We start from the raw sequence: 14,620 nt of genomic DNA on the forward strand, positions 1-14,620 counted from the left end.
TGAAGTAGGTGACTTTTGGTTAGGTGTTTGTGTCCACCCAGGCGAGGTCCCAAGGGGAAAATGCAGGGGAATGCAATTCTTCAAGTTCCTCTGGGAGATTCCTGGTCCACTTTCCAAAAGGGGGTCGAGGCAGTAGAGCAATATACTGCTAGTATATAAAATGGATGAAGTAGGTGACTTTTGGTTAGGTGTTTGTGTCCACCCAGGCGAGGTCCCAAGGGGAAAATGCAGGGGAATGCAATTCTTCAAGTTCCTCTGGGAGATTCCTGGTCCAACTTTCCAAAAGGGGGTCGAGGCAGTAGAGCAATATACTGCTAGTATATAAAATGGATGAAGTAGGTGACTTTTGGTTAGGTGTTTGTGTCCACCCAGGCGAGGTCCCAAGGGGAAAATGCAGGGAATGCAATTCTTCAAGTTCCTCTGGGAGATTCCTGGTCCAACTTTCCAAAAGGGGGTCGAGGCAGTAGAGCAATATACTGCTAGTATATAAAATGGATGAAGTAGGTGACTTTTGGTTAGGTGTTTGTGTCCACCCAGGCGAGGTCCCAAGGGGAAAATGCAGGGGAATGCAATATAGGAGCACACTCCTAGCCAGGAACACACTGCAGCAGAGGATGAGTGGGAATTAAAGATCAATTAAAGAATACCTTTTGCTTGGTATTTACTCACTATACATGGCAGATAGAGCTAACATTATTGAGAAGCTGTTAAATGGCAAAACAAAAACTGCACTTTTGTTTATGTCAGCCAATACAGGAACAGAGTCTCTGGGAGGAACTGCCAATCCCTTGCTGCATGTGAACTTTGAATATTCAGCTGAGGCTGTATCAGTTGATACTATGGATGATGCTACCTTTGATACTATCTTAGGTGAGGTAGACACTACCACATACCGTCTCAAAAGGTTAACATGGCAGCGATATCACATGGAAGCTAGCATGCATAATCAAGTAATACCGAGGGGAATGAGGGTTAAATGCATGCCTAGCTATGGGAATCAATACCCTGAGCTATTGGCAAGATGGCAAGCGATAAACTTGGAGACTAGTTTTCGCTACATGCGTCTAATAATAGAATTTTTCAAACCAGAAGAAGAGAAAGCCACAGTTTTTATTCAATATAAACAAGCAGAATTGGAGAAATTTGAGTTAACTGCACAAATCACTAAATTAGAAACATTGCAGTTTAATCTCAGTATGTATGAAACAAGACTCAAATAGAAAATTAAGAAGCTATCAAGAGATATTGCAGATTTAAAAAATGGGCGAATCTTTGAAAGGCCTAGAGAGAAGAGAAGGTTTGAATTACGTCCGCAAAGACCTACAGACAAAAGAACAATATTAAAAGAAAAAAATAATGAACACGAGTCTAATTTGAATGTGGTAACAAGATCTTTAGAAGAGCAATAAACCAGCTTTACCCGTACTGATTCTTTAGATATGATGGGGACTCATGCCAGTACTTCAGTAGAAGCAGTAGATAAATCTGTGGAGATAAGAACTCAACCTAAAAAAGGAGCATTTCATGCTCCATTGAATCAGCATTTGCCTGTTTTCCTGAAGCAAAATCATTATAGGAACCCACGAGCCATGAGCCAAGACAGAAAAAGAAAGAAAACTATGAATTAAATCAACAGTCATTAGTTGTCTACTTATCTAAGTATTCTTTAAAACCAGAAGAAATCAGTGTATTGGAGAAAGGCCTTATTTTCATTCCCTCTCTTAAATCAGATCTAATCGAATTTGTGTTAGAGCTAAAGTATTTTGCACAGAATGTGACTTTGAAGAATATCTATGGAAATAAAAAAATGGAGAATAAAACACTTAGGAAGCCTACTGTGTTTGTACCTATAAACCATCCAGCAGTAGATCTATTTACCAGAATGTACAATGATGCAGTTGAGCAGTTAAGAACAGGGAAGGATACTAAAAACTTTCATAATATAACATCACAAGAAAGGCAAGCTTTGATTAATCTACAGCACAATGAGGAAATAGTATTAAAACCTGCTGATAAAGGGGGAATTATTGTCATCCTTTCATTTGAATGGTATAGGAATAAAATGCAAGAGATGTTGAATGATACAACAACATATTTGGAAGTTAACTCTCGTAAACTAGAAGGGTATATGAAAAAGATACAAGATCAACTTTATAGTATGTTGATGGAAGGTAGTATAAATATTGATCAGTAAAACTTTTTTAATGTCACCCACCCTACCATTCCATCTATTAGTGGGCTTCCCAAGATACATAAAAACTTAATGGAACCATTCCTACGCCCTATTGTGGCGGGGCAAGGATGGATCATGGAATTTATGTCTATGTTTGTGGAAAAAGAATTGAAAGAAATTCTACTTAGCATCCCTAGTGTCCTAACAGACACAGATGACTTTTTGAAGAAACTGAAAGTGGCTATGGACTCACTGATGGATAAAACTGGCCTGCTGCTGACTACAATGGATATTACAAGTCTATTTACTTCAGTACCCAATGATTATGGGATTGAAGCTGTGAGGAGAACAATTGGTGAGGAAGGTACCAATAAACATAATGCTAATCTCATTTGCTCTCTCCTAGAAATAGTCCTTGACACAAACATTTTTATTTATGGACCTTCAATCTATTGGCAGTGTTGGGGAGTTGCTATGGGCACCCCCTGCACCAATAGTTATGCGAACATAGTTCTTTCAGATTGGGAAAAGAAATATATCTTAAGTGTCACAAATCCATGGCTTGATCAAGTAAAATGTTATGGTCGCTTTGTGGATGACCTTTTCCTGCTTTGGGAAGGAGACGAGAACCAATTTTGTCATATATGCAGTATCTTAATGAAACAACATAATTTTTTAGATTTACAGGTCAATATTCACGTGACCTTGTGAACTTTTTGGATGTCAAAATTTCACTTAATCGTGAAGGAGGGATGCAAACCTCATTATATAGAAAATCTACCTGGAGAAATCACTATCTCCATAAGAATAGTATGCATCCAAGGCATGTTACAAGTAATATAATGAAAAATTAGCTTACCAGAATTACAAAAAGATGTACACAAGAAACAACTATACAGCAAGAGATGATTGATTTGAAAGAACGGCTGCAGGCACGTGGCTACTCCAAGAAAGATACAGATTCAGCAATGTGCAGATTTTCAAGTAATCAATCACAGAACTCAGAAACAACCTTGGAAAAGAACAAACAAGGAACACCTCCTATGCGTTTGATGATTACATATAGTACTGACAACAAACAGATTAAATAAATTATACATAAGTATTGGCCGATATTGACACAAGATGTAAAATTCGGGCCATAGTGGGTGACAAACCACATTTTAGTTACAAAAATAAGAAAAATATTAAGTGGCTTTTGTGTATGAAAGATGGATTCTCTAAATCTACAATAGTGGGATGTAAAGGCACCTTCCAATGTGGGAATTGCTCTGCATGTGAATACATTGACGCCAGTAATACTTTTAAACACTCAAGTATGGATAAAGATTTTATTTTCAATTGTAAAGCCACATGTACTTCCCAAAATGTAGTCTATTTGGCCACCTGTAAAAATTGTACATCATTCTATGTTGGTAAGACTAATCAAATGTTTAAAAAGAGACTACTTCGGCATTTGAGCGATATACGTAGAGAAGACATCCATAATGCTTTAGCGCTACACATTTCTACATTTCCTATTCATAGCTTTATATTTAAAGTTATTGAGAAAGTGTATGTAGGAAAAAAAAGAGGTGATTTAAGTAACAAAACGGAATTGTGTGAAACCAAATGGATTGTGAATTTGCGAGCAGACCGCCCTCCGGGGCTGAATAATGTCATTCCCTTAAAACCAACTTTGAAAGCCAGGAGACCTACTATTGGATGAGTAAGGAGGTGTGTCATAGGCTTCTGTGGTCATGCCTGTTGATGTCAGCAGAGGTGTTGTCTGTGAATTGAGCCCTCATTGGTTAAAGGTTTTACTTATTAATGAGTAATGGAGTCCCTAAAATCTATGATCTGATGAAGGTATTACCGAAAGCGCTTATCGAGTGAACATTGGGATGCTTCCTTTGGATTCATTTTGGATCTATATTGTTTTGCAGCTAGCGATTTTTCTACTTATTTCAAAAGGTAATTACCATTGTGAACAACGCTGAAAGTTTCAGTGTACAAGAGACGTGCAAAGAGCATTATTAAGTGACTCACTAGTACCGAAAGGTTTTTGTGAACAGTTGTTTAAGTTCTAGGGCCTTGTGCCCACTATTTACAGAAGTTTTACCACAATAGAAGGTCTTAAGGAACTGTTGGCTCTAAGGCACATTGAATGATTCACTAGTACTGAATGGTTTGTGTGAATAGTCGTCAAAGCTTCAGGACCTTATGCTAATTTTACAGAAGTTTTATAAAGATAGAAAGTCTATTTATTCTACCAAAACATTTTGAAAGCGTTCTTGAAAGTGTTCTTGGATTGCACATGGTTTTTATACCTCTAAATAAAATTTTCTTTTAGTTTTTAAACAAATTGTATTGGAGTCGTATTCCCAAACCAGCGGGAAGGCTGCAAATAATATGCATATCTTCTAGCAGTGTGGTAGTGGCTTGATTTAAATATTACGTATTCCTCTCTTGCTTGTCGCTACTTATATAGTGAGTTATACATATATTTTTCATTTTCACATACTATCTAGGATGGCTGTCAGTTCCCGACTAACAGTCAGAGAATCTTTGTTGGTGACATCATTTGTGCCAACATGAATAAAAACAGATCCATACTTCCTTACATTAAGGCATTCCAAGGCTTGTTTTGCATCTTCTATTTTTGCTCCTGGCAAGCATAACACTACTCGATGTTCATTATCATCTCTGCAAATATAAGTATCAGTTCCACTAATAACTGAATCTCCAATTACAAGAATATCTTTGCTAACCATCTCTGAAGAATCTTCAGCTTCTAATACAATAATTTCTGCTCTATCTGTTGTTACGAAGGATAGATCTTCATCACTATTAGTCTTATTAATTCCACTGTTTTCATTGCATATTAAATTCTCATCCAGCTGGCACTGTAAATCCACAGCTTGAGCCATGTAGTCTACATCTATCTTTCTCTTATTTTTTCTTACAGTAATGTTCTTCAATTCTTCCATGTTCATTTTTGATTTCTTCCTTTTCACCTGCCCCTTGCCTCTTTTTTCTACCTTTTCCATTGGAAAGGTGATGCTTTTTTCTGTAGACTGAGGGTTTACTGATAGACAGATATCTTCATTCCCCATTACCAGTGTGTTACATAACAAAGCAGAATCATTTTTACTACATATTCTCTTCCCCTTACAGTCATTAGTCAGATTCTTTTTCTTCCTTGTTATTTGTTGAGAACTTCTTCCTTTCTTTCTTTATTTCTTTCCTTCTAAACAAACCGGATCCTCAGAATGCTGAGTACTTGCATCCACAATTCCATAGTTTTCAGGGGCCTCATCATGTTTCATAGGAGTTGAATGTTCTTTGCAGAAAATAGATGCATCATTTCCTAAATCTGTTCTATTTGTTCTATGTCTAACATTATTTAGTTCCTCAGTCCAGTCATTAATATATGATACAATAGTTCTCCAAGCCATTCCAACTGCACATGTGCTGTCATCATCATTAAGTTGAGATTTGCTTCTAACAATGGGAAGCAAATCATCCAACTTTTGACATGAGGAACAAAGATCACCAGTGTTATCAGCTGTTACCTTTAAATACGCATAGCATTTATTACACTGTACAAGATACTTGTGCATTAGCAAATCATTAATTGCATACTCATTTAAGGAATCCATATTCAGCTTTAATAGAATAAAATATTGCAAGGGAAAAAATACACAAAGTCAGTAGCATATAATTCAAAGGAACTTAAATCTACTTCTGTGACAAAAATTATACCAGCAATATCCAACTAAATAATAAAACACAATAAAGTTGTTCTGACCATACAAGGTATACCACTCAGACAGAAGTTGTAATTTCTTTATGTGCAGTAGCTTCTGCTCACTATAGCTCACAGTTGCACCTCCTTTTAACAGTAAAAATAAATAAAACTTCTCTTACCAGTCAACTCCACAACAAATCACAAACCAAGACAGGATTGTTTTGATATGCTCAGAATTCTATTTATATAGCTATATGGTTTCAAGGCCTACTCTTTCCAATTCTGGCAAAAAAAAAAAATATCCCATATAATCTTATTTTCCAGAAAATGAAAGTTATCTTGTGGGTTTGTATGACTCTGGGTTTGCCCTACTCTCCTTTCCATTAAAGACCATTTTAACAAGTGCATGTCTCTAGTCTTGATGAATCCCCACATATTTGTACAACCTATAAATATAAATAACAGATATAGTAGTGCCATATGTTCATGCTGAACTGTTCTCAGGTCATTAGTACTAATTCTGTCTCCTCCCTGTGCCTTGTTTAAATCCAGTTTTCATAGTTCTTTTTCAATATAATCAAATTTAATTTTAGTATCTGAGTTTACCTGGATGTCACTAGGACAATTTAACACCCTCTTTGTGCAGCCAAACTTTTTTGTGTAAGATTTTGTAAATATATCTACAATCTGTTATTACTGAGAATAAATTTTAAAATCTACATACAGTTTATCAATTTGTATGTCTTTACTCCTTCCACATCTTATGTATCATTAAAATGACTTCTTATTATGCTCAATATCTTTATATAAATTTTCTTCAAGTTTTTCTGGATCTTGTCTCACACTGTTTAATTTGACTGTTCAGCTTTATTTCAGTTTTCAGAGTCGTAGTTCAACATATTTTCCATTTCTTATATCTTTTGTTTCTCATCTTAAGTATCTTGTTTTTATGGAAGTATGTTCTGCTAAAACTGTGTGCCTTAATCTTGTTGTTAAACGTTTTTTATTTTTTTCCATTCAATCAATTTCTCTTTTAAAACTTTTCACATTCCTTCTGCAGTTTTTTCCAATGAACACATCACTACCATTTATTTTACATAGTGACTGTTTTACTTTAATATAATCTATTATTAATCTTCTGGGAATTGGTTTAGATTTCAGTTTGGAAGAATTATTTGGTAACAAATTAACCTACATAATCCCATAATCACTGCAAATCAACAGTGGTAAAACTTGACATGAAGTAGCAGTAATTTCCTTAGAAACACATACAATGTTTACTATGTTCTGTTCCCTGGTCATTTTTTTATGATTTTAAGGGAATGTAAATAATTTCCTTACTAATGTTGTTGAATGAATATTATTCCGGTCCCCAGCCACTATTATTTTTCTTCCTTTGTTTCATGCAATGTATGGATTCCTCTAGGTCATCAGTACTTGACTTTGGTGGTCCATACACTTCAATTGCTATATGTTCTAGGGTTTTTTTATTGTCACAGTTGCACAATCTGTAGTATTGGTATTGTTGTTATCAGTGAACATGTAATAATCAGAGGTTTCATAACTATCTTTAATTCCCATCATAATACTTCCACCTGATTTTTTGTTAGAATGTTTGTTATGATAAAAACATTTATACCCTGACAGAACTGGTTTACAGTCATTGTTCTTCAACCAAGTTTCACAAACAATGTAGATTTTTGCAGAGTTTCAAAAACAAACCAAACTGAAAAACTCTGAACTAAAAACAGCAATGTTAAGCCAATGCTCCAGACACAAAGTTTAATGCTTTCATTCTACTTTAATCAGTTCAGAACTTCATCAGAAAATGTGAAAATATAGATCCACCATAAGAATTTAAAAAGGTTGCACATAAATCATGTGATCCATACACCCAATGAAAGATAAAATTGATGTCACATCATTTCATAGGCTGTATGGATCACATGATTTATGTACAGTCTTTTTAAATTCTTGTGATGGATCTATATTTTACATTTTCTGATGAAGTTTTGTTCTGATTAAAGTAGAATGAAAACACTAAACTTTGTGTCTGAAGCCTTGCCTTGACATTGCTGTGTTCTTAGTTCAGAGTTTTCAGGTTTTACAAACAATAACAACATCAATTGTGTGGGAATGTAGCAAATTTTCCAATTAAAAAATATTATTAATACTCCTAACATTAACAAACAACTATTGGAGAAGACTTGTGGAGGAGCATTTCACAGGCTTGCTAATCATGCAGGACAGCAATGCCTGTTGATCTAAAATCCAGTAGTCATGGAGAAAATGTGATTTTCATGCAGTCATGGATAAATGGCATATTTTTATATTTCTGTTAATAACACAAACCAAAAAGATTTTATATGGTACTCCATGGTATCAAATGAAAACATGTACAAAGCTGAAAGCATAGGCATATGCAATGCAAGAAACATTTGCACCAATTGTTGGTATCTACCTAGTATTGCTTTACTGATATTAAAATATATTTGTAAATTAAATATACAAATAGACATATTCTGAAATTTCTGTAAGTATCTAAAAACTGAATGACACTAACAGAACAAAACTGCCCTGTTGAAAATCACTTCGGCATAAACTAAAGTGATACTAGGGATCTATCTTCTATGGTTCAAGAGATATTAAAGATTGTTGGTATAATTACTGTCACGCTGCCAGCCCAGCTATCTGGAATTTTGTAAATAATTCTATGTCATTTGTGAATATTGATATGATTTATACAGAAATATGTACTGAACATGGTTTGTACACTACTGAGCTTCAAAAATTTAACCACAGCATACCCTGCTGGAACATAGAAGATTAATTTGCAAAACTTCAAGAAAATAAGTTGAAATTAAATTGTTTTATGATTGTGTTATAAAAGTTAGTTTCAATACAGCAAGGAGACAAGATGTCTAGAATTAAGGTGCATTGTTTTATAAGTGTTTTATTGTTTTATGACTTTCAAGATCTGCAAACTTCTGAGAGATATGTATTTTTAACATAGGGATGTTAAATTCTGTCAGTTTCTGTTTTAGCCTAGGAACTGAAGTCACATGACAAAAAGTGATGTCATCCAAGCTAACCCAGCAGTAATATTTTATATTAATTTAAGAACTCTGTCAGATTGAGACAGTGCATTTTGTATTTTGTCTTTACCTGGGAACATCGACTCATCATCATCACCATTTGCACTTGCTGTAAGATTTAGGGCATAGTATCTCCTTTTAGATGTAAATAAGAATATAGCAAAGATTAGTTTAGATGTTTTCTGTATTTATTTGAGACTGTCCTGCAATGTTGTTTTCAAATATTTCCTGTGATTTTGAACTCTGAAGTTATTGTGTTGATCTACTGAGTATTGTCTTATTTTGTCTTTGTGGCTGATATTTGTGAGACATATCTAAGATCTTAGAGTACTTGCATATATATTTGGTGACACTGTACAGACCACTCCTAAATAGCTTTGCAAGTCTTGGTCAGACTACCATTTGGATAATAGTAACATTACACAGTAGGATTGGATACCCTTTGTAAGGGCCTTATAGTAGTTGATAAGTAGGGGTTGGGGCAGTGGAAACTACTTTATAGTCTGGGCAGAAGGGGGCATAGCTAGTAAACCTGTGCCAGCCTTCCCCAGGTGTGTGTGTGTGCGTGTGTGTGTGTGTGTGTGTGTGTGTTTGTATGTAAAGCAAATCTCAAAGTGTGTGTGTGTGTCAGTTACTTGGGCAGGGACACGATGCACTGGTTGGACAGAGAGGGTTCTGGTGGTCTTGGCTTGGCCCCTTAACTGAGATTTAACTCTATAGCTGTGTCAGTGGGGAGTCTTACTGGGGAACTGGAGAAGAAGGGAGAAACCAGCCCCAATTGACTGTGATCTCTGTGTGCTCTTAAGGGAAATTGTACTTTACTGTGTGTGTACTTGTCCTCTTCCCATGTGTACATCCCCTGGCTGTTGCCAGTGGTGAGTATTGAGGTGCCTTGATTACTGGGCCAGTGCAGGGGCATCACAATTACAATAACCAATTTTATTTTTGTGTAATTTATTGCTCATTACAAAACCAGTTCCTTTTTTGGTTGACAAAGTATCTCCATTTTGAAGAGAAATATGTGATGAAAATTTCTTATAATTATACTTTCTGTTTTTAACATTTATGGCTCTTAAGATAAGTATGTTAGTTTACAGGTAGGTTTTGAAACTGCTTTTTCAATATATTTGCTCAGACAAATCAGAGAAACCTGGATAAGTAGAAAGTTTTTAATACTGTTACGATAAATTATAGTATAGTTGTGAAAGTTTTAACAAGTATAGAGAAGGAACATGACCTGTATCAGCAGGCCTAAAGTGAGAAAAACAGTGAATAGTGGCAGGTGCCAGCAGGAAACTGGGATGCATATGGGATGCTGATATGTTTCATCTGCAAAGGGGTTGATGTGGCCACAAGTGGAACAGTATAGTTAGTTTTGGAGAACATTTAGTGAAAACTTAAGCTGTTGGGAAAAGTGTAGAAAACATTCATGAAAATGAAGTTGAAGTCTGGATCAGTTGTCATATGAAGAGAGGCTGCACAGGATGAGACTCTTTTACTGAAAAAGAGAGAAGGTAAGCATGATATGGATAGAAAAAAAACTGAGAGACATGGTGAGTAGACTGGAGCAAAAGAATAATGGAAGGGGAGAGGCATGAATTGCAGAGAAAAGGAACTAGATTTAGAACAGATGTTGGAAAGTACTTTTTCACACAGAAGGAGGTAGTTGGAACTGCAACTAATTATTACAAAAGGTTGTGGAACTCAGGATTTAAGATAGGTTTTATGGTAGTGAAGGATAGAGGTAATAAATGTGAAAATGAAATAAGTGTACATCTGTAAGAGGCTAGTTACTGATGCTATCGGATAAGGTTGATCTGCTGCTGTCCCTCAGATAACATAATCATATGCCAGTGTTCTAAATGAGCGAATTTTATGGACATAAATTCTGTTTGTAAAGCAAGGATTTTTTTCTCTTAACAGTAAGTTCCACACAGCTTGGGTGTTTTGTTTAAAGGGAGAAGAGTAACATCCCTTGACAAGGCAATTTCTGAAAGCTATACACAGGATGATATTGATTTGTGCAAAAACATCCCAGTTCTGATAACCATTTATATAAGCAGCATGTTAGAACTCAGACAATAGTTTCATTTGGTGGGTGAATCTAGAAAAAAACAAGGATTGAAAGACAGATAAAGATGTTGTAATCTGAAAGCATCTGAACTGCTTTTGCTGTCAAATGTGTTTATATTTAAGTGTGAGCTAATGAAAAATAATCAGATAATGTCAGACTTGGGAGAGATATTCCATGTTAAATCTATGCTTGTCTTACCCATATGGTGTAACCAGGTGCTTGGTCTATTTCCTAAATGCATCTTAAGACTATTTTTAATTTCAGCTGTTTGCAGACTAATGTACGCACACCTGGAATTTCAATCAGGTGCTGAAGAAGTATATATCTTGGAGTACTTTCATGAATCTTAATCTTTAGCTTATTTATTTTTAGGAGACAACCATGGAATTCCATTTGTTACAAACATTAAGCTCCGTGAGGATCAGCGAATGACAACCACCAGTCCTTGGATGATGCCCAGTATGTTGGCATGGCCAGAAGGTCATGTCTTTATTGCCACACCTCAACGCAATTACACCTACCATGACTATTATCAGTTATTGTCAGACATTGGCTATGAAAATGCCTGGTACATGTGGGAAGATAACAAAGACTTCCTGAACAAGCTGCCTCCACCAGGGGTTGAGACATACTGCCTTTATGGCACTGGGATTCCTACAGAAGAAACCTACATATACAGCATGGACTTCCCCAGCAAAGACCCTTCAGATGCTGTCTATGCTGATGGTGATGGCACAGTAAACACCCGCAGCCTGGCACTGTGTAAGCTATGGCAAGGAAAGCAAAAGCAGGCAGTGCACATTCAAGAGTTAAAAGGCATAGAGCACTTAGATATGGTGTATCATAACACTACATTGGATTATATTAAAAATGTCTTACTACGAGACTACAAAGATAGTCTATGATGCACTGTCAAGCAGCAGACAAACTGTACGGATTATAAGTAATGACTTTTGTAATTAATTAACCTTACTATAGAGATACAGTAGTAGTACTATCCTATAAAATTTCTATACAACATTCAATTCTATTTTATGAACTTTTCTTTTTCAGTTTTTATCTGCCAGCTCAGAAAGACATTATTTGAATCAGTTTTTAGGGTAATTTATCACTTCTTAACACACTGAAGTCACAGTTATAAAAAATAGCATTATTATTCATTAATAGGTTCAGTTGGGAGGCAGTATATTATGCAGGCTTTCATTATCTTACATTTCCCACTTATAAAGCCATTGAACAGATTCTATTACCAGTTCGGAATAACTGAAGGCATGAGGTTTTATTTTTCAGTGCCTTATGAAATTACATTAATAAAAAGCAGAATGTAAGTACTGGTTCCAACATAACTTGCCTGTGTTATTTAACACAAGATAAGCAGCTGTTTTTTTTTTTTTTTTTCATTGAGGCTCATTTATGTTCTCAGATCCACCCTATCATTTATGATTTACCTAATTAGTTATGTGTTAAAAAGAAATAAACATTGGATGAAAAAAATTACCATGTCAAACTGTATTCGATCTTTTTAAGGACAGCAGCACAATTTTACAGACAACAGAAATCACAGGTGCTGAAAAATCTCATTTTGTAAGTCTGAACTGGTGGCATTGCAGACTACGTGTGTGTGTGTGTGTGTGTGTGTGTGTGTGTGTGTGTGTGTGTGTGTGTGTGTGTGTGTGTGTGTGTGTGTGTGTGTGTGTGTGTGTGTGTGTGTGTGTGTGTGTGTGTGTGTGTGTGTGTGTGTGTGTGTGTGTGTGTGTGTATAGATATACATCTATATAGCTATCTATGTATGCATCTATCTATCTGTCTATCTATATATTTTTGTTGCTTTGTTTTGTTTAATATTTACTAAATAAGAAAACTCCCTTTTCTTCAGTGATCACAGAGCACTGTCTGGTTTAATGACTTTCTCCTGGTTCTGCGCAGAATAGGAAGATAATGACAGAAGACGGCCTGTGGTGTAAGGGATCTGTCTGAATGCTGCAGTTAGGCCCACTGACATGCATTAGAATCCTGTCTTACTGTTTCACCGTTAGGCTTTGAGACCAGAGTAAGCAAAATACACTGCTATTTGCACTGTATAATATTGTTCTTATGTGAAACAAGCAACAGCACATAAGTAGCTACAAAACCATGATTTATGCTTGAGCACAGTGGTAAGAACAAAAAAGTGTGAATGCAAGATGTAATGCAGAAACATGCTGTCCTACCCAAATACTTATCATGTTAATATCAGTGCAGATAGTTTATCAGTTAATACTAAGGGAAACATAAATGTTTTTTACATCAGCTGATAGTAGTAGTACTTGTGTACATTATGCAAGGATGTGTTAGTATAAGGGCCCATGAAGGGCTTTTTTACTGTCACTTGCACTGTTTTCTTTTTCTTCCAAGAAACTTTCCACAAGTATTTGGTTGTAGTTAAGAGTAGATTCCTCCATGTACTACACACATATCTTTTCTTAGGTTCAGTGTTGAATTCATAGCCATATATACACTAATTTTGCAGAACATCCCTGATTTTCCATCATATTTTTGATGTTGTTACTCAAAACATTTTTGATTTTCTGGTAAATCACTTTTGATTGCAATATACATTGAAGTATCATGCATCTTATTATTTAAAATATACGTGTTGATGTGAAATCTGTTAATCAATTAATTTTCTAAATTAATTAGAGTAAAATTTAAAAAAAATATCACTGATTTTAGGCCTTTGTTCCTCATTATTTTTGTTTTTTTGCCCAGTTTCTTGGGCAAAGAAGTTGTGAGCTGCAGTCATAGACATGTGCCTCAGACTTTAATATTTATCATTACTGAATTTCATTCCACTGTCACTATATAAATATTTGGGATGGCCCATTTTTTTTTTCATTGAGGCTCATTTATGTTATCTGTTAAGTAAGCAAACTTTTTTATAATTTCAAAAGTTTACTTTTGGTCTTCATACCTCTCAGCCTCCGAAAATTAAAAATCATAGCACTGGGTTTTAAAAATCATAGCAGAGGTTGAGAAAAAAAGAGTATTTTCTTATTTGTCAAAATATAAGGTACTGATATACTAGACCCTATATAGCTGGTGGTAGGGATCATATGTCTGTCTTTGTGAAGAAAATTACTAGAACTGTGAGGAACAAGGTTAAATGAGTGTCACAAAAATGTATAGCTGTGTGCCTAAATCATAGAAGTTGAATGGTATGACTGGTGATTTCAAGTGCATTGAAACAAAATGACAAGTTATACAAAGGTACAATTCATTTGGCTCTAATTTATGCATATCCATGGCAACAGTTTTATTGTATGTTATAGCCAAGCACACCTGGCCTTGATGCTTCACAGCTCTTTGCAATCTTCTCAAAATAGATACACATTTAAGATCTGTATTGCCTGAACAAATTAGAACTAACACATTTTGTGATTTGTTGAAAGATGCACATTCAAATTGACTGAAAAGGTTTAGCCTTATTTTTCATTCTTAGTTTTTTTTCATGTTTTATTTGAATGCTAGAAGCTGACTTCCATATGGACTATTTTGATTTCTATTTTCAA

The 14,620-nt window shown here is 35.3% G+C and overlaps 1 protein-coding gene across 2 annotated transcripts in view; it reads left to right on the forward strand.

Annotated features, from left to right (window-relative positions):
- The window catches only part of LCAT (lecithin-cholesterol acyltransferase), an 853,467-nt gene extending 841,049 nt beyond the window's left edge, over window positions 1-12,418 (forward strand). For both annotated transcript variants that reach the window (XM_044081229.1, XM_044081228.1), the window contains one exon: window positions 11,445-12,418. In XM_044081229.1, coding sequence (XP_043937164.1) covers window positions 11,445-11,977 — 533 coding nt within the window. In that variant the 3' untranslated portion in view covers window positions 11,978-12,418. The remainder of the gene's footprint in view (window positions 1-11,444) is intronic.
- The last annotated feature ends 2,202 nt before the right edge of the window (window positions 12,419-14,620 follow it).

Source organism: Protopterus annectens, chromosome 8.part0, assembly GCF_019279795.1.
Source record: "Protopterus annectens isolate FY-2018-M chromosome 8.part0, PAN1.0, whole genome shotgun sequence".
NCBI lineage: Eukaryota > Metazoa > Chordata > Ceratodontiformes > Protopteridae > Protopterus > Protopterus annectens.